The sequence below is a fragment of the Odocoileus virginianus genome, chromosome 17 (assembly GCF_023699985.2).
Source record: "Odocoileus virginianus isolate 20LAN1187 ecotype Illinois chromosome 17, Ovbor_1.2, whole genome shotgun sequence".
NCBI classification, from domain to species: domain Eukaryota; kingdom Metazoa; phylum Chordata; class Mammalia; order Artiodactyla; family Cervidae; genus Odocoileus; species Odocoileus virginianus.
In genome coordinates this window covers 9,972,024-9,998,233 of record NC_069690.1, presented here as the reverse complement: position 1 = coordinate 9,998,233, position 26,210 = coordinate 9,972,024, and the positions used below count along the sequence as shown (strand labels likewise).

The 26,210-nt window shown below is 38.8% G+C and overlaps 2 protein-coding genes across 3 annotated transcripts in view; one reads left to right on the top strand and one right to left on the bottom strand.

Moving 5' to 3' along the window:
* LOC139038984 (uncharacterized) overlaps positions 1-16,101 on the bottom strand; it is a 66,927-nt gene extending 50,826 nt beyond the window's left edge. The window contains exons 1-4 of the mRNA XM_070478459.1: positions 16,023-16,101; positions 15,133-15,580; positions 14,932-15,008; positions 13,740-13,790 (exon numbers count right to left, since the gene is read on the bottom strand). Of these exons, the coding sequence (XP_070334560.1) occupies positions 13,740-13,790; positions 14,932-15,008; positions 15,133-15,580; positions 16,023-16,101 (655 nt within the window). The remainder of the gene's footprint in view (positions 1-13,739; positions 13,791-14,931; positions 15,009-15,132; positions 15,581-16,022) is intronic.
* Positions 15,476-26,160, top strand: RNFT1 (ring finger protein, transmembrane 1). Of its 2 annotated transcripts, none has more exons than XR_011492101.1 (9): positions 15,476-15,605; positions 16,868-17,319; positions 17,530-17,606; positions 18,737-18,837; positions 20,349-20,502; positions 21,229-21,387; positions 22,032-22,116; positions 24,412-24,513; positions 25,287-25,456. XR_011492101.1 is itself a non-coding variant. In XM_020908749.2 (9 exons), the coding sequence occupies exons 2-9, from the start codon at positions 16,917-16,919 to the stop codon at positions 25,419-25,421; spliced, it is 1,197 nt and encodes a 398-aa protein (XP_020764408.1). In that variant the 5' UTR covers positions 15,480-15,605; positions 16,868-16,916; the 3' UTR covers positions 25,422-26,160. The 2 variants fall into 2 exon arrangements, 1 of the variants encoding a protein (XP_020764408.1); XM_020908749.2 differs by having other exon boundaries at positions 15,480-15,605; positions 22,051-22,116; positions 25,287-26,160.
* Positions 26,161-26,210: the final 50 nt, after the last annotated feature.

The window sequence follows — 26,210 nt, the reverse complement described above, 5'->3', positions numbered from 1 at the left end:
CAATCACATCCACAACTGGGCGTTGTTTTTGCTTTGGCTCTGCCTCTTCATGCTTTCTGCAGTTATTTCTCCAGTAGCATATTGGGCACCTGCTGACCTGGGGACTTCATCTTCAGTGTCATTATTTTTGCCTTTTCATACTGTTCATGGGGTTCTCAAGGCAAGCATATTGATAAGACTTTCTGGAATGTGAAGTCAAGTGGGCGTTACGAAGCATCATCATGAACAATGCTAGTGGAGGTGATGGAATTCCAGCTGAGCTATTTCAAATCCTAAAGATGCTGCTGCTAATATGCCAGCAAATTTGGAAAACTCAGCAGTGGCCACAGGACTGGAAAAGAATTCTGAGTTGTTTTTCATTCCCTTTTCCAGTGGACCATGTTTTGTCAGAACTTTGCACCACAGTCCATCTTGGGTGGCCCTAGATGGCCTGGCCCATAGTTTCACTGAGTTAGGCAAGGCTGTGATCCATGTGACCAGTTTGGTTAGTTTCCTGTGATTGTATTTTTCATTCTGTCTGCCCTCTCATGGATAAGAGGCTTGTGGAAGCTTCCTGATGGGAGGGACTGGCTGTGAGGGAATCTGTCTTGCTCTGATGGGCAGGGCCAAGCTCAGTAAATCTGTAATCCAATTTTCTCTTGATGGGTGGGACTGTGTTTCCTCTCTGCAGTTTGGCCTCAGGCCAAACTATGGTAGGGGTAATGGTGGTTAATGGAGACCTCCTTCAAAAACACTTATGTCAGCACACCCTGTGGCTCCCAGGACTGTTGTATTCAGTGTCCCTAACCCCGCGGCAGGCCACTATTGACCCATGCCTCCACCTGAGACTCCCAAACACTCAGGCAAGTCTGGCTCAGTCTCTTGTGGGATCACTGCTCCTTTCTCCTGGGTCCTGTACATACAAAGTTGTTTGTGCCCTCCAAGAGTGTTTCCCCAGTCCTGTGCAAGTTCTGTAATGAAATCCCACTGGCCTCAAAGTCAAATTCCCTGGGAGTTTTCAGTCCCCTTGCCAGATCCCCAAGTTGGAAAATCTGTTGAGCAAAGGTATGTCACCACATAATTAACAGATACCTACTCTGTTCTAGGATGGTGAAATGATGTTGAGCCTTTATTACTAAGGTTGTACCTATGCCTCTGTGGGCTGACTATGTAGGTGTCCCCCTTTTACAAGCATTTTCTGAACCTGTAAGATCATAAAGATGTAGCAACTTGCCTATAAAAAAATACTAGAGAAGGGGGGAAACCAGTAGAATATAGTAATACAGAAGCCTAGGCAACAAAGAATCCAGGTGAGAACAATCGTTAGTGTAGAATGCTGCAAAAAACATCAAATAAGATTTGGTCTGAAAATGGTCCATCCACTCACTTATTAAATAAATATCTATTGGCTATTTAGCATATGCCAAGAACTATATTAGGCACGAGGATACAGTAATACACAAAGCCAAAATAGTCCCTGCTGACAATGCATGTAACAGAAGAGAGACATTAAATGCCTAATTTAAGAAATACATATTTAGAGATTCCAGTGCCAGCCAAGAAGGCATAGTCCAATAAAGCTTGTCCTAACTGCTAATTATAACTAAATACTCTGGATAAAATACAAAAAGCGACTATCTGAACAAAAAAAATAAATGTAAGCAATATTCAGGAAAAGAGTCAAAACTGGAGAAGGGGGCCCATACAGGAGTTTCTCCTTTTGTGTGTGTATGCATATGTGTGTGTGTTTTTTACTTAAGGATGAGTTCCCAAGTGAAGCTGTCACAGTGGCAGCACGGGCAACCAAAACTCCTAGAAAAACCCTGCCTTTGTAGACAGAGGACTAAGGAAACAGGTCCCTGGGGTTCCAAAGAGTTGTGGGAGAGAAATCCCCATTTTTTTCTCTCTGGTTTCCTCTTGCTGTGGCACAGGCAACTTCAATTCCTTGAGAAACCCCATCATTCTAGCTACAGGGCAGGAAGTTGAGGAGTATCCAAGAGAGAAGAGAACGTGAAAAAGGGTTCTATTTCTGTTTATGAACCAGCATATGTCTAGCACTCATTTTGAAGGTACACTCCACAGTAGCACAAGTAGCAAGTCCCTAAACCATATGATGCAAAGCACAAGTCTGAGATTAATCCCTGAGTAGCATAGAGGAAGGACAAAACTGTCCTGACACTGCAACCCATGGTGGAGGGGTGGGGGAAGGAAAGGACAAGATAGACCTTACAGTCTCAATCCAGTGGATGACTGGGTGCTAAAAAAAACAAAAGAAGTCAACATGATTCAGATGACTTTCATAGGACCTGGAGTATCATACACACACAAAAAATTCAAAATGTCCAGGAAGGGAGTTCTTCTGATAGGTACTGACATACCCTACCGGCTTCCCTAGTGGCTCAGATGGTAAAGAATCTAACTGCAGTGCGGGAGACCTAGGTTCAATGTACCCCTCAAATGTCCACAGTGATTCCCACAGAGGTGCCCCATACAGGTATCCCTTTAATAGACCAGGTCTCCATTGCCCTTCATTGGCCATCATTCATAAGTTGGTAAAGACCAAAACATATGGGCTTTTTTCATTGTTCAATTCCCACCACTGCTAGGAAAACAGCATGCAATTCAGCCCATCTTGCTGATTTGTTTTTACTCTCTTTGATCACAGCAGTGGCCTTTGATCAGGGTGGTTATCTGTTTGTATTACAACTGCCATCTATAAACCAAGCAGCTCATTTTTTTTTCCCCTAGCCAATGTTCAAATTTGTTTTAGTTCAGTTCAGTTCAGTTCAGTCGCTCAGTCGTGTCCGGCTCTTTGCGACCCCATGAATCACAGCATGCCAGGCCTCCCTGTCCATCACTAACCCGGAGTTTACCCAAACTCATGCCCATCGAGTCGGTGATGCTATCCAGCTATCTCATCCTCTGTCATCCCCTTCTCCTCCTGCCCCCAATCCCTCCCAGCATCAAGGTCTTTTCCAATGAGTCAACTCTTTGCATGAGGTGGCCAAAGTATTGGAGTTTCAGATTCAGCATCAGTCTGTCCAATGAACACCCAGGACTGATCTCCTTCAGGATGGACTGGTTGGATCTCCTTGCAGTCCAAGGGACTCTCAAGAGTCTTCTCTAACACCACAGTTCAAAAGCATCAATGTTTTGGCGCTCAGCTTTCTTCACAGTCCAACTCTCACATCCATACATGACCACTGGAAAAACCATAGTCTTGACCAGATGGACCTTTGTTGGCAAAGTAATGTCTCTGCTTTTTAACATGCTATCTAGGTTGGTCATAACTTTCCTTCCAAGGAGTAAGCGTCTTTTAATTTCATGGCTGCAGTCACCATCTGCAGTGATTTTGGAGCCCCCCAAAATAAAGCCTGACACTGTTTCCACTGTCTCCCCATCTATTTCCCATGAGGTGATGGGACCAGATGCCATGATCTTAGTTTTCTGAATGTTGAACTTTAAGCCAACTTTTTCACTCTCCTCTTTCACTTACATCAAGAGGCTTTTCAGTTCCTCTTCACTCTCTGCCATAAGGATGGTGTCATCTGCATAACTGAGGTTATTGATATTTCTCCTAGCAATCTTGATTCCAGCTTGTGCTTCTTGCAGCCCAGCGTTTCTCATGAGGTACTCTGCATATAAGTTAAATAAGGGTGACAATATACAGCCTTGACGTACTCCTTTTCCTATTTGGAACCAGTCTGTTGTTCCATGTCCAGTTCTAACTGTTGCTTCCTGAACTGCATGCAGGTTTCTCAAGAGGCAGGTCGGGTGGTCTGGTTTAGTTGGAGTCCATCTCTCAGAATTTTCCACAGTTTATCGTGATCCACACAGTCAAAGGCTTTGGCGTAGTCAATAAAGCAGAAATAGATGTTTTTCTGGAACTCTCTTGCTTTTTCGATGATCCAGCGGATATTGGCAATTTGATCTCTGGTTCCTCTGCCTTTTCTAAAACCAGCTTGAACATCTGGAAGTTCACGGTTCACGTATTGCTGAAGCCTGTCTTGGAAAATTTTGAGCATTACTTTACTAGCATGTGAGATGAGTGCAATTGTGCAGTAGTTTGAGCATTCTTTGGGATTGCCTTTCTTAGGGATTGGAATAAAAACTGACCTTTTCCAGTCCTGTGGCCACTGCTGAGTTTTCCAAATTTGCTGGCATATGGAGTGCAGCACTTTCACAGCATCATCTTCCAGGATTTGAAATAGCTCAACTGGATCTCCATCACATCCACTAGCTTTGTTCGTAGTGATGCTTTCTAAGGCCCACTTGACTCCACATTCCACGATGTCTGACTCCAGGTGAGTGATCACACCATCGTGATTATCTGGGTCATGAAGATCTTTTTTGTACAGTTCTTCTGTGTATTCTTGCCACCTCTTCTTAATATCTTCTGCTTCTGTTAGGTCCATACCATTTCTGTCCTTTATCGAACCCATCTTTGCCTGAAATGTTCCCTTGGTATCTCTAATTTTCTTGAAGAGATCTCTAGTCTTTCCCATTCTGTTGTTTTCCTCTATTTCTTTGCACTGATCACTGAGGAAGGCTTTCTTATCTCTCCTGGCTATTCTTTGGGACTTTGCATTCAAACGGGAATATCTTTCCTTTTCTCGTTTGCTTTTCGATTCTCTTCTTTGTAAGGCCTCCTCAGACAACCATTTTGCCTTTTTGCATTTCTTTTCCATGGGGATGGTCTTGATCCATGTCTCCTTTTAAATGTCACAAAATCTTTATCTCATTTTTTTCAGTTTGAATCTTGATATAAATAAGTCCTGAACATTGTAATTGGTAATACGTCTTTATTAATTTATTTAATTGGAGGTTAATTATTTTACAATATTGTAGTTGTTTTTGCCATACATTGACACGAATCAGCCATGGGTGTACATTTGTTCCCCATCCTGAACGCCCCCTCCCTCCCCATTTTATCCCTCAGGGTCATCCCAGTGCACCAGCCCTGAGAGCCCTGTCTCATACATCGAACCTGGACTGGCGATCTGTTTCACATATGATAATCAGTTGAGAGCTGTTTATAGGGCACTGTTCAAGTCATAACACAATCTGGCAGCTCTTTATAAAGTTTCAAAGTCAGTCCCAGGGGAAAAGAGGTTCCCTGTTCATGAGTACATGATCCTTGCATTCCACAGATAGTATGATGCTATATAAACCATTTCTATGTTATTATGGAACTCTTCTAGGTATTGCCTTCCCTGACAGAGTGCTTTTCTGACGCCAACCAAAAACATCATAGTTAGTTCATGTTTCAAGATTATTTTCTATCCTTCAGTCATATGGGCTGTTTTGATTAATGTCTGATAGCAAGCTAGTAACTGCCCCTAAGATAGCAATTCTCTAAACTAAAGTCCTAGTACTCAATGCTGGGAAGTGCACACGGGCTTTTGTAATAAGCCCAGTCTATACTCCATACACAGCTATTTTTTTTTTATTCCATACACAGCTATTACACAGAGAATTTGTCCATGTCAGTACTTCAGTTCATACTCTATGTAGTTTGAACTCAGGCAATCTAATTGGTTTCCATTTAACCAAATAATATTGCTTCAAAGGCAGATTTACATTTGTTCCAGGTTTACAATACTTAGTAGGCGAAACGTTCCCTAAATACAAGGTTCATCACCATAACATAAGCCAGGTAAGAGACCCAACCACTTCAAAATATTCTTCAAACTTTCACCTTAACCCCACCAATGCTGACATTCCTAGCTGTAGCCTGTTTTATGACTTCATCAACAGATTCTTGTTTTAAAACAGCTAGGGGAGACATTCCTCAGTCAAACATAATATTCTTTCCCATAAAACATTCAGATAAAGGAGAGACAATTTCTTTACACAAAACCTAATTTTAAAATCTTATCAACTCTTCTATAATTTCTCAATCTGATTAAAGTCAAAATTAGCATTTTATAAATGGGTTTCCATACCACAGCGCATGGGGCTCTGTTGTAAGGAAGTCTCAGAAATATCTCTAGACCTGACCACTTTACCCACACAAGTGCATAGAGCTTTAGGGGTCTGGCCAGAAGACCTTGGCCCCTTGGTAAATCTTTACCTTGGTTAACCTATCTAACCATCACCCTAGGCAATTCTGGCTAAGGTTTCTCAGTGTAATTTATGCCTTCTGTTTTTTTACATCCTTTTAAACGAAGATAAATAGAGCAGACTTGTTTGGGGCCTTTTAATGTTGGGGGACTAGCAGTGGGTCCCCTTGGTTCACTGGTTCACCCAACTTTGATAGTGCCCCATCAACCCTCTTATTCAGCATCATCAATTGCCCACCACATTCATCCTATTTCTCAACAACACATAGACTTCCACTCTGCTAAGACAAGTCCTTTGATTCTCCCTCTGTCTCTCCCATTTTCTTGTTAACTGCTCTAATGATCTTGGTTTCAGTAAGACCTGTCCTGGGAAGCTGAGGTGGCTAATCTGATAGGACTTCTCAAACTGTTGTTTTGATTCTGCATCAGTGAAAGTGATATGGGGTGCCTATATGACAGGGGCCCCCTTAATCACAGCACCTACCATAACCTGAGTAATGGGCCTATTCAGTGAATGAATAACCCAGTTAATATAAAGCCAGCCCCACATGGCTTGTATAGAAAGCATACCAGCGGCTTCATCTGTGGTGTTCTACTTGGTGATTATAGGGGGAGCTGGGTGGTTCCCTTTCTCAGAATAAACACACTTTATGGTGGCTTTTGCCCAGTCTATGATGCTGGTTGTTGCTTCCAGAATAATGTGCTGTGTGTCTGGATCATGTACAGCCAGCCATCTGTGAGCCAATAGTGAGCTTCCAGTCCTATATCAGCCCAAACAAACTCTTCTATGCTGTAACACTTAAAGCCAAAGATACTGCTCCTAATTTATCTATTTTCACTATCCATTTTAGTAAAGGTTTTTCAGAAAGCTGATGATACTGATCTACAAAAAGACAGCTCCTTCTCATTAAACCCCTTGGTTTCAGGAGTTTCTGAAACCCCTGTGTTGAATACCTTCTTGGCAATGAGAGATATTACAGGTAATTTCTGTTGCTCTGGCTTAATTTTTCTCTTTGAGGGAAGCTTTGAGACTAGTGACTAAAGTTCAGACCAACCAAAATCAGAGTTAGGTCCAGCAACAAGGCCTGACCCAGAACTTTATTCCATTTTGGCTATTACAGATACCAATAACAAAGGGATTATATAGTTGGTATGCTTCTTATTATTTCACATTTCCTTATAGATCCAATAAGCCAACTTTTCAGGAGTTGGAATCTACCGCCACTGCTAAATTCCATTGGTAATTTTTACCTTTAGTAACTGCGGTGCAGCTGAAGTTTCATACCATGGGTGGCTAGGTAGCCATCCAGGGATCAAAGGTTCCCCATTCCTCATCCTTTCATCCCTTCTTTTCACAAACTACATGTTTCCTATGTTTCTTTGAGACAGGAGCCATTCTTGCAAATCCCATTTCTTTGACAATAACTAAAGGAAAACTATTCCTCTACCCACAGAATACTTCTGAAAGAAAGCATGTGTTTTTTTGTTTTTTTTTTTTCACCAAATCAACTAATTTTTCAACTCTCTGGATAGCAAGTGGATGCCCTATAATTTAATTCAATTCTACTCTGGGTAGGGTCAGACTCCACAGACTTAAGGGCTCAGTCCCACAAGACCGTCCTTAATTTAGATGGCACTCAAAAGTAATGGGTCCCTAGGGTACGCACATTTTTATAACTTGGCTAAAAAGTCAGGGCTTTCATAACCACTCCCTCAGGCTTAATAATTTGCTAGAATGGCTCATAAAACTCATGAAAATATTTACTTATGGTGACTGTTTTTTTTATAAAAGATATTGTAAAGGATCAAGAGTTACACAGTGTGAAGTCTACCAAGGTTCCATGTGTAGAAGCATCTGCCCCCATAAAGCTGGAATATACCTATGCCCTAGCATGCAAGTGTCACCAATTAGAAGCTCTGTAAACCCCACAGTTTAGGGATTTTTATGGAAGCTTCATTTTGTAGGCAGGATCAATCATTACCTCAGTCTCCATCCCCTCTCCCTTCTCCTGAAAATGGAGGGCAGGCCTGAAAATTCCAAGCTTTATGTCATGGCTTTGTATTTCTGGTGACCAGCTCCCATCCTGAAGCTCTCCAGAAGCCCACCAAAAGTCAACTCATTAGAACAAAAGCAGCTCCTGTCACTCAGAACATTCCAGGGGGTTTAGGATCTCTATGTAAGATGCTCCTATCATCTCCACTGCTTAGGAAATTACAAGGGTTTTAAAAGCTTTGTGTTAGAAAGCAGGGGCAGAGACCAAATATATATTTTTTATTCACACAGCTACTATAAATTCCTAATTATTCTTGGAGACTTCAATACTTCTCTTAGCAGTGGTTAGAACAGAAAATCAGCAAAAATTGAGATGACCTGAACAACACTATCAACCAACTTTGACCTAATAAGGCATTTACAGAACAGTCTACCCAAGAATAGCAAAATACTAATTCTTTTCAAGTGCACCTGGAGTATTCATCCAGACATATGATATGCTAGGTCATAATACAAATTTCAAAGAATTGAAATCATGAAGGGCATGCTCTCTGACTATATCAGAATTAAATTAGAAACCAATAATAGATATCTGGAAAAGTCAAAAGTATTTGGAAATTAAACAACACACTTCTAAAGAAACCATGGGGATCAAAGAAGTCATAAGGGAAATTAGAAAATATTTTGAAGTGAGTTAAAATAAAAATACAACAAATCAAAATTCATGCGATTCAGCCAAACTAGTGCTTAGAGGGAAATGTATAAAATCATACGCTTAAATTGGAAAAAAATAAAGATCTCAAATAAATGATCTAACCTTTCACCTTTATAGTCCAGATAAAAGAGAGCAAATTAAATCTGAAACAAACAGAAGAAAGAAAATAATGAAGAGCAGAAATCAATAACATTAAAACAGGAAAACAACAGAGAAAAGTAAATAAAACCAAAATAAATGAATTTCTTGAATTTATCAATAAAATCTATAAGCTTCTACCTATACTGCGACCCCCCCCCAAAAAAAAAAACAAAGAAGACACATTACAGAACTCAGGAATGAAAGCTAATATAATCACAGACACTACAAATATTTAAAAGATAATAAGGGAATATTACAAACAATTTTATACCAGTTCATTCATAGGTACAAACTAGCAAACTAGAAGAAATATATAACATGGACAATTCTCTATCTATTGAAGAAATTAAATCTGTAGTTTAAAAATCATTCCATAAAGAAAATTTTAGGCTGGCGGACTTCACTGGCAAATTCTACCAAATCATTGATGAAGAAATAATACTAATTCCATACAATCTTTCTGAGAATACAACAGGAGACATCTCCAAATCAGGCCAGCATGACTTCATTACCAAAGCCAGATAGACATCAGAAAAGCAGTATCTCCTATAAATATACATGCAAAAATACACCACAAAATATTAGCAAATGGAATGCAATATGTAAAAAAAAAAAATAATAATAATAATAATACACTTCAACCTAGTGGGGTTTATCCTGAAAATGAAGGGTCTGGCTCAACATTTAAAAATTAGGTGAGGGAATTTCCTCGTTGTCCAGTGGTTAGAACTTGACCTTTTCATTGCCATGGCCAGGTTTAAGCCCCGATCAGAGAACTAAGATCCTGCAAGCCACACGACAGAGTCAAAATGAAAAAAATTAGTTGACATAATCTACCATATTAACAGACTAAAGAAGAAAAACCAGATGATTTCTCAATAAAGGTGGGAAAGCATTGGACAAAATTCAGTATCTATTCAGGATAAAAATTCTTATTAAACTAGGAAAATAAGGGAACTCATTGAACCTGAAAAATGGCATTAATATGTACAAAAGAAAAACTAAAGCTAACACAATAGCAAAAGACTGAATGTCTTCCCCCTAAAATCAAGAAACTCTAACCCTTCCTCAGTTCAGTTCAGTCACTCAGTCATGTCCAACCACTATGACCCCATGGACTGCAGCACGCCAGGCCTCCCTGTCCATTGCCAACTCCTGGAGTTTACTCAAACTCATGTCCATTGAGTCGGTGATGCCATCCAACCATCTCATCCTCTGTCGTCCCCTTCTCCTCCTGGCTTCAGTCTTTCCCAGCATCAGGGTCTTTTCCAATGAGTCAGTTCTTCACATCAGGTGGCCAAAGTACTGGAGTTTCAGCTTCAGCATCAGTCCTCCCAATGAATACTCAGGGTTAATGAATATTCATGAACCCTTCCTATTCAACATGTGATGAAAGTTACAGCAAAAACGATAAAGAAAGACAGACTGAAAAGGAAGAGGTTGTCTCTATTTGTAGACAACACTGTCTAAAATACCAAGGAAAAGAGCTTCAAAGACTAATAAATGAGAATGTTATTCACAGCTACAGCTTTTATTCCAAATTTTCTATCTCCAGATCTTTATATTCAACTGCCAACTGAATATCTTCACCTTAGGAGTCCCATGGATTCCTAAGGTTGAGTACTTCAAAGTTGAAGGTATTGTTATCCCTCCAAACTTTTAGAAAAAAAATGCATATCCTATTCTTTTTAGTAATATGATCTATGACTCATTCTAATATTTATGCTGCTGTTGCTAAGTCATGTCAGTCGTGTCCAACTCTGTGTGACCCCATAGACGGCAGTCCACCAGGCTCCCGTACCTGGGATTCTCCAGGCAAGAATATTGGAATGGGCTGCCATTTCCTTCTCCAGTGCATGAAAGTGAAAAGTGAAAGTGAAGTCGCTCAGTCATGTCCGACTCTTCACAACCCCATGGACTGTAGCCTACCAGGCTCCTCCGTCCATGGGATTTTCCAGGCAAGAGTACTGGAGTGGGGTGCCATTGCCTTCTCTGTTAATATTTATACTTATTCTTCTACTTATAGCATTCCAATTGATTTATCCATCCACCCAAGCTACGAAAAGGGGATGCATCTTACACTTCTTTCCCACTTCACATCTACTTGGTCACTTAGGGTATCAGTTAACTTTTATTATGAAACAAACTGCTCTGAATCTGGAGGCTTAAAACAAAATATTTATTATTTCCTGTGATTCTGTGGGTTGACTGGTTGATTTTTCTGGTCTGAATCATCTTAGTTGGGGTTAGAAGGTCTAGGATGCTCTCATACGTGTGTCTGGGGCCACAACTGAGGAGGCCAAGATGGTTGAGACACCTGTGGACTCTCTTCAAGTGGTCCTTCATCTTCTAGGAGGCTAGCCCTAATTTGATTACATGGTGGTAAAAAGGGAACCCTCTTACACTGTTGGTGGGAATGCAAATTAGTACAGCCGCTATGGAAAACAATGTGGAGATTCCTTAAAAAGCTGGAAATAGAACTGCCATATGACCCAGCAATCCCACTTCTGGGCATACACACCAAGGAAACCAGATCTGAAAGAGACACGTGCACCCCAATGTTCATCGCAGCACTGTTTATAATAGCCAGGACATGGAAGCAACCTAGATGCCCATCAGCAGACGAATGGATGAGGAAGCTGTGGTACATATACATCATGGAATATTACTCAGCCATTAAAAAGAATTCATTTGAATCAGTTCTAATGAGATGGATGAAACTGGAGCCCATTATACAGAGTGAAGTAAGCCAGAAAGATAAAGATCATTACAGTATACTAACACATATATATGGAATTTAGAAAGATGGTAATGATAACCCTATATGCAAAACAGAAAAAGAGACTCAGATGTATAGAACAGACTTGTGGACTCTGTGGGAGAAGGCGAGGGTGGGATGTTTCAAGAGAACAGCATCGAAACATGTATATTATCTAGGGTGAAACAGATCACCAGCCCAGGTTGGGTGCATGAGACAAGTGCTCGGGCCTGGTGCACTGGGAAGACCCAGAGGGATCCGGTGGAGAGGGAGGTGGGAGGGGGGACCGGGATGGGGAATACATGTAAATCCATGGCTAATTCATTTCAATGTATGACAAAAACCACTGCAATGTTGTAAAGTAATTAGCCTCCAACTAATAAAAATAAATGGAAAAAAAAAATGATTACATGGTGGTAGAAGAGTTGCCAGCAATCAGAGGGCAAGTAGCCAGAATAAGTCGCATGAGTTAGCCTGCAAAAAGCCTACCCAAGGATATGGGTGCTGGTAGGTATGGAAAACTAGCTCGAGAAGAGAAGTGTAACTATCTACCACCCTTAATCCGATTGATTCTATCCCCTCTCTCTCCATACTCATTCTTCCTCTAGAATCCCACTTCACTGAGAAGTTCAAGACCTTCTCATGTCCTACTCTACTACTTGTAACAGCCTCCCAATTGAGCTTGCATTGTTGTAAGTTATTAGCGTGGGAATTTTCTGGAAACATACAAATCTGGCCACATAACTCTGCTGCTTGAAACTTAATAGCTTCTCTTTGGCCATGTGAATAAACTATAAAATAAATTCCTAAATGAGACCCACAGAATCTTTCATTTTCTAGCCCCTGTTTACTCTTACTCTTCCCTCATATGTACCCTACTCTTTCAGAAACAAAAAACTAAGTCCCTCAATTCTTGTGAAATTACAATACCATGACTTTACACATATTGCTTTCATCTGAAATGTCCTACTACTACTTATATCCTGGTAAACTTCAACTTAATCTTCAATCTGCAACTTTTTTGTCTTTGGCCACACAACGCGGCATATGGGATCTTAGTTCCCTGACCAGGGGATGAACCCATGGCCCCTGCAATGGAAGCACAGAGTGTTAACCACTGGACTGCCAGGAAAGTTCAATGTTCATCTTAAATATCACAGATTTAATAAGGCATTTCTTGCCTGGCAAAGTTAAATGTTCCCACTTCTTGCATCCACTGTACCTCACACAACCTTCAATTATAGTGTTTATTCCAATACATTATAATTACTTGCTTGAAGACCTGTCTAACCACATATTTCACTTTGGGATGGGGATTATGTCTCTTTTAATGTCTAGGTCTCCAACAATCTACTATAATTCTTGACAGTTAGTACTCAACAAATGTTTTGGAGTATTTATCAATTAAAACGTCCATTTCCAACATTCTAGATGACAGTGGAAAGAAAATTTATCAGATAAGTCTGTCACTGTCAAATCTTGTCATTAACTCAATACTCTTTTTCAATGTTACTTTTTAGTCAAGTTGAGTGGAATGCAGTTTCAAGTATACCAAAACTTTCAATATGAACTAGCATACCTTCAATAAATTATAAATATGTTAAAATGAGAATTTAAACATTATATTAAGGTATATAAATGTACTATATTTGCAAATGTACTAAAATTATCAGTGTACTAAAGCATATTGATGCCTCATTGTGTGTAGCTGGATTATGTGAGACTATTTTTTCTGTTTCCTAAATTCTCATAAATGTTAAAATTTAAAATAAAAATATCCATGGTGTAGTAGGAATGATATAGTATACTACATAAACAAGTTTCCTTAAAAATTCATTGAAGCCAGAGCTTGGCTTCAGCCTTTGCTACAGACCTAATTCTTGTGTCTCCCACAAAACTCCTATGTTGAAACCTTATCCACAATGTGACAGTATAAAGAGGTGGCAGTAGATAATTAAAGCATTAACAAAGGGCTCTCATGAAGGTGATTAGTGCTCTTATAAAACAGTTTCCAAAGCTCCACCACCTTCCCACCATGTAAGGACACAGCCAGAGACAAAACTATCTATAATCCAGGAAGCAGGAGCTCACCAGACACCAAATCTGCCGACACCTTGATCTTGAACTTCCCAGCCTCTTGAACTGTGAGAAATAAATTCGCTGTTTATAAGCCATCCAGGCTATATTCTTACTGCAGCTCAGACTAAGACTTTCTGAAAAAGAAACCTAATTTGTCATGAAGACTTTGTGAAGTTCATGGAGCCTTATATCAAAAAACAAACAGAAAACGAAAACCAAAACAAACAAACAAAATATCTAGCAATACCTTAATTGACAACCAGAAGCAGATTTAATACCTCTTGTGGGGAGTAGGGGGAATGCCTTTTTAACCAAAAGAAATGATCTGGTAATAAAAATAATCTGTTTTTAAGTATATCTTCAAAGTGGTTAATTCAGGTTAAATAGTGAATTCAGCTGTACTCTTGATACAGGAGAAATAAGGTGCACACAATTTCATGATTAAGGAGCCTCAAAACTCACACACCATCAAACTAACTTGGGCAAAGCTGTTGTGTAAGGTGTGTGTGTTAGTGGGTCAGTCGTGTCAGACTCTCTGCCGCCCCATGGACTGTCCCACCAGGTTCCTCTGTCCATGGGATTTCCCAGGCAAGAATTCTGGAGTGGGTGGCCATTCCCTTTTCCAGGGAATCTTCCCCACCCAGGAATCCAACCTGGGTCTCTTCAACTGCAGGCAGATTCTTTATCCTCTGAGCCATGCTGTGAATGGTTTTAAATGGTTTTAAATCAGAGACCCCATTTAAATCGAGACCAAACAAACAAAAAAAAAAAGTATCACTTTTTCCACCAGATTTTCAATTCATGACATGTGTGTGTATGTATGAAATTTACCCTCTAGTGAGGAAAGACTGAACAGCTCACCAGTGGCATGGAATATTTAATTTCAAGACCTATAGAAAGACCACCAAGATTTACTTGACGTCAACTTCTAGAAATTAAAGGTAAAAAACTTAAGGTTCAAAGCAGAAAGGCTATTGGTAGTTGTCGCGAATGGGGCAGATTCATGGAATACAGCTAAATATCATTTAAAATATATTCTGGCTCGGGAACAAGAGGCAAGGTTTTTTTGTTTCTTTCGTTTAAAGTTTTCCTTAATAAATCTTTTACTTTAAAACAGCCGTAGGTTAACAAATACCGCGAAAATACTACAGCATTCTCTACACCCCACAGGGTTTTTAAACTCTTAACTTCTATTGATACTTACACCACCCCTTCTCTCCCAAACCATCCCCCACTCCTGATCTCCTCAGGTTTCGCCAGGGCCTCGTTCTCACAGAGCAACTTTAGGAATGTAACAAAAACCCAGTTCAGTTACAACTTAACCGACCGGCCACAAGTGGGTCAGCTGAGGTGGCCGACACCAGAATGCTCCCGCCCCGTCCCGCCCTCTCAGAGCCGCGCAGACCCTCGCCGACGTGGCTCTTCCACCTCACGCTTCGCCGGACGCGAGCCAAGCGCGACCAAAGGGCACAGCAGCCTCCAGGGGCCAGGCGAGCCGGGCGGGACCAGGCCCGCCCCCCAACTGCAGGCTCCTCCCTCGAGGGCAGGTTCTGGAGGCTCCAAACAGACGCACGTACGCTTATTGTTTAACGCCGACGCCCGCGGTCGGTCCTCCTCCGCACGCCTCTCTTCACAGCCCACACCCACCGGTGGCCTCCGCCCCGCCCCGCCGTCGCAGCCCGGCCCTCGGCGCGTCGCGCGGGGGCGGGGCGCGCGCACGTGAGGACGTCCGGGAGCGCGCGCGCCGCCGCCGAGCTGGGCCAGAGTTACCTGCGACGGGGTCTGAAGGTGATGGCTCCCACCGAAGGCCTCGAGACGGCGTTTCCCGCTGTTCCTGCCGTCGCTGCTTGGGCCTTGGTCCGCTCATCGTCATGAGAGGTCAGGCCTGGGGGAAGCGGGCGAAGGAGGCGAGGGGCCGCGGCGAAATGGGCTCTGGGGAGAATAACAGAGGCACTCGAAGCTCGAACGTGGGTGGGAAAATCTGTCCTGGAGATTCCTGAAGAGCCGTTTGCATTTTACTTTTCTTCCCTTTCTCTCCCCTTTCTTGCTTCATGCTTGAAGGGAAGTGGGAGGGTTCTCGGTTTTTATTTATGGAAAAAGACGCTGAAACTGACCCATCCGCTGTGTGTGTCTCCAGAGATTGGAGGAAATAAATGGCAGTCGTGTTGTTGGAGCATCGGTGAAAGCCTTTGGTGAAGAGCACTAAAAACCAAACCGCCCAACAGTCACTGAAAAAAAAAAAAATTCAGATCTAAAAATGAAATAGAATGACACGGAACTTGCCCTGAGGTTAACCCCAGCTTCCTCCTACGGAAACGGCAGGAAGGCTCTGCTTTTCGTCAACTGGATTCTGACGGCCACCCACACTCGTCATTTAGGGATCTTTGGATGCCGATGTTTTCTTTCCGGACTTCCCACCCCTCCAGAGTCTCATTTATAATGTGCAGACTACGTAACTATCCTTATTCAGAATAGTTTAGCAATTACACGGTGACTCCCAAAGTCTCTATTTTAAAGATATTTTTGAGGGGGGCAGGGAAGGGTAATATTTCTTGGTGTTAATTATTATTGGAAACTTTTCTTATTAGCTTCGGGAAAGCTGTTTCAGCATAAAAGGAAATTTGTAAGTCACCGAATTGAAATGTTTATTATTAGTATTAGTTACGCATGATGTTGCTTAATACGGAGTTAAGATTTGACGTTTTCTTCCTAGCCCATGTAGGCATTAAAAAAACATATTGACTCTTCTAGTTGAGCGGAGTAAATGTACTGAGTGTTCTAGTATGAATGAGTACTATTAACATCTGCTGGGCACCCATACTTTGAGTATTTTGCCACTTCCTTCTGTCAGAGAACTGGAGGCACAACTTTTTCTGTAGCAGATGTTCCCCGAAAGGTAGTTTGCTCAGGACAGCAGAGCCTTCGCGTCAGTGGGGAGGAAGGAGGAGTCTCGGACAGCAGAGCCTTCGCGTCAGTGGGGAGGAAGGAGGAGTCTAGAGACGAGTGCTAGATAACCTGAAAATAACTCATCTGCTCTGATTACCAGCCTCTCCTTTAGCTAATAAACAGTTCCTAGTGAGCCACATATTGCCTGTACTTAACTGTTCACTTAGAATATTTTCTGCTCTTTGATTTTTTAGGAGACAGTGCCCTGAAGCAAAGAAACCACAGAACAAGTATTCAAGGGCCATGCAAGCCAACTGTAGTCAACTGCACAGCCCTGCAGGAGCTGCAGGCGGTGAGAATGCCTCAGCCTCCCAATGTGTCCAAACAAGACTGACAGGAGAAGCTTCCTGTCTTTATTCTGGAGATGTTCATATCCAGATAAGCTCCCTACCTAAAGAATGTGCTGAAAATCCAGGCTCCAGAAATACAAGGTCAGGTGTCCACAGCTGTACGCATGGATGTGTACATAGTCGCTTACGGAGCCACTCCCACAATGAAGCCAGGCAGTCTGATGATAGCGACACGGAGTATGGAGATCATGGTAGCAGCTCCTTCTCAGAATTCCGGTATCTCTTCAAGTGGTTGCAGAAGAGTCTTCCATATATTTTGATTCTGGGTGTCAAACTTGTTATGCAGCATATAACAGGTAGGGTATGATAAAGCATTGAGTTGTTTCATTGCTATATTCAGCTAATTTTCTTTTTTTAACTAATTTTCTATTGGTAATCTACTTCATGTATTTCAGTTTCTTATTTTCTGTTAGCTTTTAAAATTGTATATGCTTCCTTTAAAATCATGTCATTGTGTTAGCTCTTTTTTTAAAAATTTCAATTAACTGGACCTTATTTTCTAACAGGAATTTCTCTTGGAATTGGGCTGCTTACAACTTTTATATATGCAAACAAAAGCATTGTAAATCAGGTTTTTCTAAGAGTAAGTATAACCAGCAACTAAAAAATCATTAAATGTTTCTCCCTGTAGAATTATATGCTCATTTTTGAGAGGAAATAGGAATTAAGATAGTTTGATAAATTTAAATAGGTGTAATGTGACATCCATAATATATTAAATGTTATCTAAATGACCTGGAATAAATGATTTGTCCTAATACTGAATTGTTTCACCGTATTTTCTTTGTATGTTGGGTTCCTGATAAATAAAAACTAGACAGAAGGATTAAAACCTAAACAGATCACAGTATGGTCTGATTTGTCAAGTGCTTTCATGTTTTAAGTTAATTTGACTATACTGAGTAATATGATCATTATTTAAAACTTCAGCCATTGTACTCTAAGATTTAAAATACTTAAAAGTGTACACTGAACAAATGGGTATTGAATTATTTAGGTTTCTCTTATTTAAAGAAAACTAAACCCAAGAAGTTTTTTCTTAATTGTCAGAGTCCTATTCTTGTAAATTATTGGGAAAACAGAATTAGTTTATAAAATTTCACCTTCAAGCAACTTTAAAGGGTTATATCTGTGTAAAGAATCATATATTTTGACCTGAATGTTTGTAGTTACAACCTATCAAACCATAAAAATTTAATTTTTAATTAAAAATTTAGGGTTTAAAACTAGTAAAACTTTTAATTAAACTAGTAATTAAAACTTAATTTTAAAACAGATTAAAAACAAATTATTCTTACTGAATTGTATGAGAATTTTTAAAATTATAAACCCTGATAACTTAATGCATTTTCTACACGCCTGTTTTGTTAGGAAGGCAAATATAGGGAGCTGCAGAAGTAAAGTTTTCATTTAGGTGGGTTATTTATGTCAGTTTGTAGAAGATTTGGCTTTGAAACATAGGTAATGTTGTTACACAACGAGGAAACTTGTATTTTAAAAATCTGTTTAAATTTGTGTTGTTTTGTTCATTAAAGCTATATAAAATAGAATGATATTTACAATTTAACAAATACTCTATATTTTTATTAAGATAAATTAATCTATTAAAACATTTCAAGTTAATAAATTAGTCATTAAAGTAAAATAGTTAAATGCTATTTAAAATTCTGGCATAATTCAAAGTAATGAATTATAAAATTATTTATTTTTCAGGAAAGGTGCTCAAAGATTCAGTGTGCTTGGTTACTGGTATTCTTAGCAGGATCTTCTGTTCTTTTATATTACACCTTTCATTCTCAGTCACTTTATTACAGGTAATTAGAGGCCCAAGTGCACAATCACATTTTTTTTATATAATCATTATATTCCATAGCACTTTACATATATTTTACTTGCACATACTTACTTTTGGAATTCAATTTTTATGTATTTGTCTAGTTCCAGGATAGTGAGCTTAAAGTGATTTATTCATGTTTTATACCCAATGTCTTGCCTCATAGCAGGTGCTCAATAAATTATTTTTGATACTAAAATTTTTACTTATGTAATCAATAGTTACTAAATATCATTAGATTGCTGTTGGTGAGCTTTTTATTTTTGACAAATAAAAACTGTATATATTTAAAATATACAACATGTTTTGATATATGTATACATTGTGAAATGATTACCACAATCAAGTTAATATATCCATTACCTCCCTTAGTTACCTTCTTGTGTGTATATGTGATGAGAACACTTGATATTTGTTTCTAGAAGAAGACTTGCTAAAGAACAGTAGTTGATAAGTTTCCATGTTAAATGGAAGTGTTCTGAATTTTCAGCTTTAATCAGATAACTAGAAATCTGGGTTTCAGTGGTGTTGGAGAGATGTGGACAAATCTGGTATATAGTTTGTAGGTGTAGCTGATACCACTCGGATTGGGTTGGTGGGTGAGGGAAAGAATCAAGGGTGATGCCTGGGTTTTTTAGTCTAAGCAACTGGCTGGATGGTGGTGCCATTTACTGGGCTAGGAAAGACTGGGGAAGGAAGTGGTTTTGAAGGAAAATCAGTAATTTTGTTTTGAACATGTTAAGTTTGAGAGTCCATGTAGAACTGTTAAAATGATCATAGTTATTTGTCATAAGCTCAGAGCAGAGGTTAGAGCTGCTGTAAATTTTGGTGTTATCGGCACATGGTGGATATTTTTAAAATGTGGAACTTGACAAGACGAACCAGGGAAGAAAGCACAGACCGAGGGCCTGGGACTGGACAGTGTCCACCGTTAGCCAGAGGAGCAGCAGCAAAGCAGACTTCAGAAGCGACCATTAAGAACAAGCAGACCACACGAGGGCGTCCAGAAGAGAGCGGCGCTAGAAGTCTAGGTAGAGGATGCTTTGAGGAGGAAAGGGGGGCGTGATCTTCAGATTTAGCAAGACGGAGGGAGTTGATGATCTTGACAGAAGCAGTTCACTGGAAAGGAGGGATGAGAATCCTGACTCGAGTTGGTTAAGGAGAGAATGACAAATATCTATTATCTGTGAATTTTTTAGATTACAGGTTAGAGGATGTCAATCATGACAAGTTAGGAAGACTCTTCGTTTTCTTTAAGGAAGAAAGATGTGAAATTCAAGCATTTAAAAAGTCTCTTTAAAATAACCAAAATAATCTGTTTACGTAAACTCTAGCATCTTGTCAAACTCAGATTTTTTACACATTATTTGGTAGCAAATTTAGAACCCCTGTCAGCACTTTTATATTTTTATGTTGCTTTTAGTTAAGTTTTGACGTTTTTATCTTTTTATGTTGCTTTTAGTAAGTTTTGTGTTTTTCTTCTCTTGGTAGCTTAATTTTTTTAAATCCTACTTTGGACTATTCAAGCTTCTGGGAAGTACTTTGGGTTGTTGGAATTACAGACTTCATTCTGAAATTCTTCTTCATGGGCTTAAAATGCCTTATTTTATTGGTGCCTTCTTTCATCATGCCTTTTAAATCCAAGGTAAGAATCTAATTATGTTTTATGGGAAAGATGTTAGCAAACAGTATCAGTGCTTCAGTTCAGTTCAGTCGCTCAGTCATGTCAGACTCTGCGACCCCATGAACCACAGCACGCCAGGCCTCCCTGTCCATCACCAACTCCTGGAGTCTACCCAAACCCAAGTGCATTGAGTCGGTGATGCCATCCAACCATCTCATCCATTTAGTCTTAATGATTCTTTTTCTAATTTTCCAGTTTGCTCAATAATGTAATTATTATATTATCTCACACCTTTTGAAACAAAACATCTATTCCAATAAAATCAATTATACTTGCTTTGGAATAATCTAAAAATCAGTCCCCACATCATATATAGGAAAATATTTACATTTATACTTCTGTTTTCCTCCAGGGCATTATTAATTGATAATTGATAACTGACTATATGCAGTTATTTGGTGTTTTTTCATATTCAGTTAAAACTTTAAATTTTTGTAGTCAGGAAGATATTTTATTGTATGTAAAACATTTTCACTGTCACTCTCTAGAAATTTTTTGAAAACAAACCAGTGACTGTAACATCGAAGAACCAAGTTGAGGTTGTCAGTCATAACCATTATCATTATGAATACTAATTTTATAGTTGTGTTATTGTGCCATATACTCATGATGTTCTCAGTGCAGTGTGGAGTATTTGTGCTGTGTATATAAGTAGCTTTGTTGGCTCTGTTTTTCCTTCCTTTTTAGGGTTATTGGTATATGCTTTTAGAAGAATTATGTCAGTATTACCGAACTTTTGTTCCCATACCAGTTTGGTTTCGTTACCTTACGAGCTGTGGGGAGTTTGATAATGTAACTAGATGGAGTCTTGGGATATTGCTGGCTTTACTCTACCTCATACTAAAAGTAGGTAACACAATAAATTTTGTCATTTATAATGACTCATGTAATAATGTTGACAGATTTTACCTATAACTGATTTTGTCTCTGTTTTATAGTTTATCTTCATATCACTAGTTTGAAATAAATGGCAGATTCTATACTTAGAAATGCAGAAAAGGAAATAGATATCTTTACCTTAATCCAGTGGTTCTCAGATTTTATTGGGGGGGTGGACCTCCATGTAGCATGGAGTATCTGAGGGAGAGAATGAGTAGAAGAGAACATACCCACCCCCATCAGTAGCATCTATCAGGTACCTCATTCTCAAACTAGTGGAGTATCTTGTCCTGTCCCCTCAACTTAGTCACTTTATGAAACTTTAAATATGTTAAGGACGTGTGAACCAGGTAAAATTGCCTTGCCTTTGATTTAGTTAAGTATGTATTTGTCTTGACCCAGTTGTAACTCTAGGCATTCAGATGTACTTCATTTTGGTTACGAGTTGGCTGAAATTGATAAGTTGAGTAAAATATCCCATAATTGGACTTTAAATATATTTAGAATGAAATGATTAGTTGTGATATGCAATGAGCATTGTTAATAGCAGTGTTTGATGTTAGCATTGATCTCTAAGTTTAACAGGATGGCTCTCTGAATTAATGAATTAGGACTTATTTTCCCTTTCAGCTTCTGGACTTTTTTGGACACCTGAGAACTTTCAGACGGGTTTTGCGAATATTTGTTACACGACCAGTAAGTATTTTTTATCATAGGAAACTTTTTACCTTTCTTCATTATAAAATTGTTTTAGTCCGGCAGTTTTACAAATGCAGACTTATATTACATGATTGTTTGAAATACGTCTAGTACTTTGGCACTTGGGGTTATGATGATAAAGAGGTTTTATTTCTGTGACCCGTTTCTTGTGCATTGACACCACCTGATGGTTGATGAAGTAATTATGTATTTGAGTGTGCCTCTTGCCCTTTCAAATTGTCTGACATTTTTAACCCGTTTATAAACATTCCCTCACAAATCATATGAACTTTTGTTCCTCTTTTAATCCACAATTAGTGGTTTTGTGTGTTTTCATTAACTCCTGTTCAGCTTCTGTTAAAGTGCTTATAATTTATTGTGTATAAGAAAGCTTACTATCAAAAATCATGTCCCTTGGAATTTTCTTACTGGAAAAATTTCCCCAATACTGAATTCTGTATGCACAAATAAGTTCTTGACAGTATCAGTAAACTTAACAAAAAATAGAATTTTAAACAGAGATTCCACTGTCAGTTATAACTTTATTATACATCAATGATTCTACTGATGTAACAAACTGCAGAGAAAGGGTGTCTGTCATAGCTCAAGTGATAATGGTTCATTTGCTATTTATTAGCCTCAGAGGTTCTCAGTATGTAAGTGTGATCACCAGATTTCAGAGTTTGATTCTCAGTTATAGAGTCCATTAGGTATTTCAGCAATTAAGTGGTCAGGACTGAGGAGACTCTGACTTACAAGAATGCCAATCTAATAATGTATGTTTGAAAAAACAACAGGATTTTACCAGTGAAGTGGACTAAACTAACTGGCCAGGGCACCCTTTCCCTAAGATAGTAACATAGTAACAAGTTTCACTGCATCCTATTCAGACTTCTTTCTCTAAAAAGATAAAATAAAATCCAGACTTTAGCTTTTGAATTTAGCTATTGAGTACATAATTAATTATGTTTGTATTAGGCTTCTGCCATAGCAATTAATCTAATAGAGCTTGAGCTGAAATGCCTTTGGTATTCTTTCTCCGTGAAGCATTAAGAGACTATCAGTCACCAACACTGTTTTATTCTTGAGATTCTTATGTTCCTTAATGTTGCCCTTGAAATGGCAATCATCATCAGGAAATTTTCACCTGAAGGGAGTCTGCATTGTGCCAGACGAGAGTGCTGTTTTAAAAGCTTGTCAGCATACACATGTGCGGTGTACTCTGCTAAATGACATTTACTGAAGGGAAATTGGCATCAAGATCATCCATCAGTATCTTATTTCTAGAATCTTTAACATCACTGATCTCAAAAAATCTTAATTTTCAGTTTATATCCTTTGAGTTTTGATTTTGTTAACCTTCGAAAGTAAGTTTAGATCATAGCCTCAGGTTGCTAAGTCATGTCATGCTTTTGGTCTCATGACTATGACTGAAACTTGGGTGTTCTTTTCTTCAGCTACCTTTTCCACATCATTTCTACAGAAAGATGATCTCATTTATAATAGTCTGTCATACCCAGTCAATGACTAAATTCTACTGAATTTGTAAGGAAGTTATAAGATCTTAACAAGATCAGAAACTTTTTTTAGGACTTTCGAAAAGGAAATTCAAAGATTTGTGTTGTTTTGACAGTAGAGTGCTACCCAAGTGACGTTTTGCAATTAGTTCTTTTGTAAAATTTTATCATTCTTTACTAGTACTAAATGCTGGTTTTTGTGGTAATTAAAATTTTTAGATTTAGTGGCAGGACACTGTTTAGTGGTCCCCATATCTTCTTCATGTTGAACTCACATCGAAAGCTTTCAAAAATTAGATTTCTGGGTTACCTTCTAGAATTTCTGGACCTATTCAGTCAGTCTCCAATGTGGAGCACAGAAATCTAAATCAGTCTCTACATAAGTTACATTCAGCCAACCAGGCTCAGAATTGACTTTAAGCCAGTGTCATAGGTAGTAAGTGGGCTCAATTTGGCAATACTGGGTTACATAGTACATGAATATAGATTGCATAATGCTTAGGTATATGCCACATTGCTTAGTCTCTTAAACCATTTGAATTTGAAGCACTATCATTATTTGGGAATCCCATGAATCTAACAATCTTCCAAGATTCTATTATGTATAATGTAATGAGTTCACCTTGATGCAGACATGATTCTGCATACATAGATCAGCTTTGAAATGTTTATATCCTTTGGGAAAGTTTTCAAATGCCTAGTTCCTTGGAGATTTGAGAAATACAGTATCACCTATTATGTATTTAAGGAACAGAACCTTTTTATCTTTATATAGAGTTACGGAGTCCCTGCCAGCAAGAGACAGTGTTCAGACGTGGATGATATTTGTTCAATATGTCAAGCTGAATTTCAAAAGCCAATTCTTCTCATCTGTCAGGTAACTCTATTTTTAAGCAACCTTAATACAGCAGTTCTCTGGACTTGCAAAAGTCACATTTATGTTAATTTTCAGGAAAAAATATGTATATTGTTTAGCAGAAAGTAGTATTCAGGGCACATACTATGAATTTCTTATTTGTGATTGGGGGTTTGGTAGGTTAGCTAAGTTTTGTCCCTTATGTTCTAATGATTTTTATGTAGAAGGGTGTATGAAGGGATCGCAGACAGGATACCAAAGTGACTGGAAAACAGATAATTTTTAATAATGGAATACTAGTCTTTAAGAATACCAGCATGTTATTGGCTTGTATAAGGCCATTTCCTGTTATTTTATTCCTATAACTCTCAAAAGACTGTATTAAGCTGTTAGTCATGTTGTCGTTTGGTCGCAAACCTGTGTCTGCGTCTTTTGCAACCCGGTGGACTGCAGCCAGCCAGGCTCCTCTGCATGTGGGGTCTCCCAGGCAAGACAGGTGTGGGCTGCTGTCTCCTTCCCCAGAGGATCTTCCCAACCAGGGACTGAGCCCTCATCTCCTTTTAGTCATTATCCTTGATCTTAAAGTCATCACCTAAATATAACTTGTATTTTATTAAAGGTGGTTAAATGAATAGGACGAGTCAGAATACCTGTCTCTGCCACTAACACTGCTCTTTGTCTTCTTGAATGTTCTTTGTTGTCTCGCTTGTAAAATGAACTGTTTTTCTGCAATGTGATGCATGTAAAGGTAAAATGTTACCAACTATAAAACCTGGTTCTTAATTCCCTTACAGCATATATTTTGTGAAGAGTGCATCACCTTGTGGTTTAACAGAGAGAAGACCTGTCCGCTGTGCAGAACTGTGATCTCAGACCATATAAACAAGTGGAAAGATGGCGCCACTTCATCACACCTTCAGATATACTAGGTTTTCAACTTAATACTAAGGCCACAAAACACTAATTTTATTTGGTTACAGTGACTACTGGTAAAGACATTAGAATGGATTTTCAGGGCTGGAAGTTAAGGAAAATATTCCCAAATGGTTTTAGAGTATTATAGTTAGGTGTGTAGTCCAGTTTATCAAAATATGAAATGAAAGATCCTATATTATGTAAGTAATGTTCAGCCTAATGCATATGCAGCATTTATTCTGTCCTCATTTGACCTATGATGACAGTGTTACATTGTAAATGTGTTTTCTTGTTAATGTTACCAAAATGACAACTAGTGGTTTTAGAGGAATTCAGGTATTCTTTCCAGACACTGTTTTCAGAATAAAGAGTATTTTTCATAATATTTTAAGATACACATTACCTGAAAGTAGAATTTTCTTTAGCATTGACTTTTATAATTCTCATTCTAAAAATCCTAAATTTTTTCCTAAAACTTATATTTTTAAATGAAAGCTATAAATGCTATATTTTACCTGCACAATCAGAATTTTCTAAGGAAGACTAATTTACGGAGGATGAAATATTTTAGTATTGTGTTATTCTCTTCCCCACGTATGATTAGCAGTCATTGAGAATAAATGACAAATTCCTTTTCTTTTTGGACATAATACAATCTTGCCCTCAGCTTTAATGTTCATGATTTTGCTTTTTGTATAGTGCCATGGACTTTCTAGAATTAACTATTAAAATAATTCACATGAATTACATACAGCTGGTTTCAGTGATGATTTGAATAGTGTGACAAATAAGACCAACTCAAA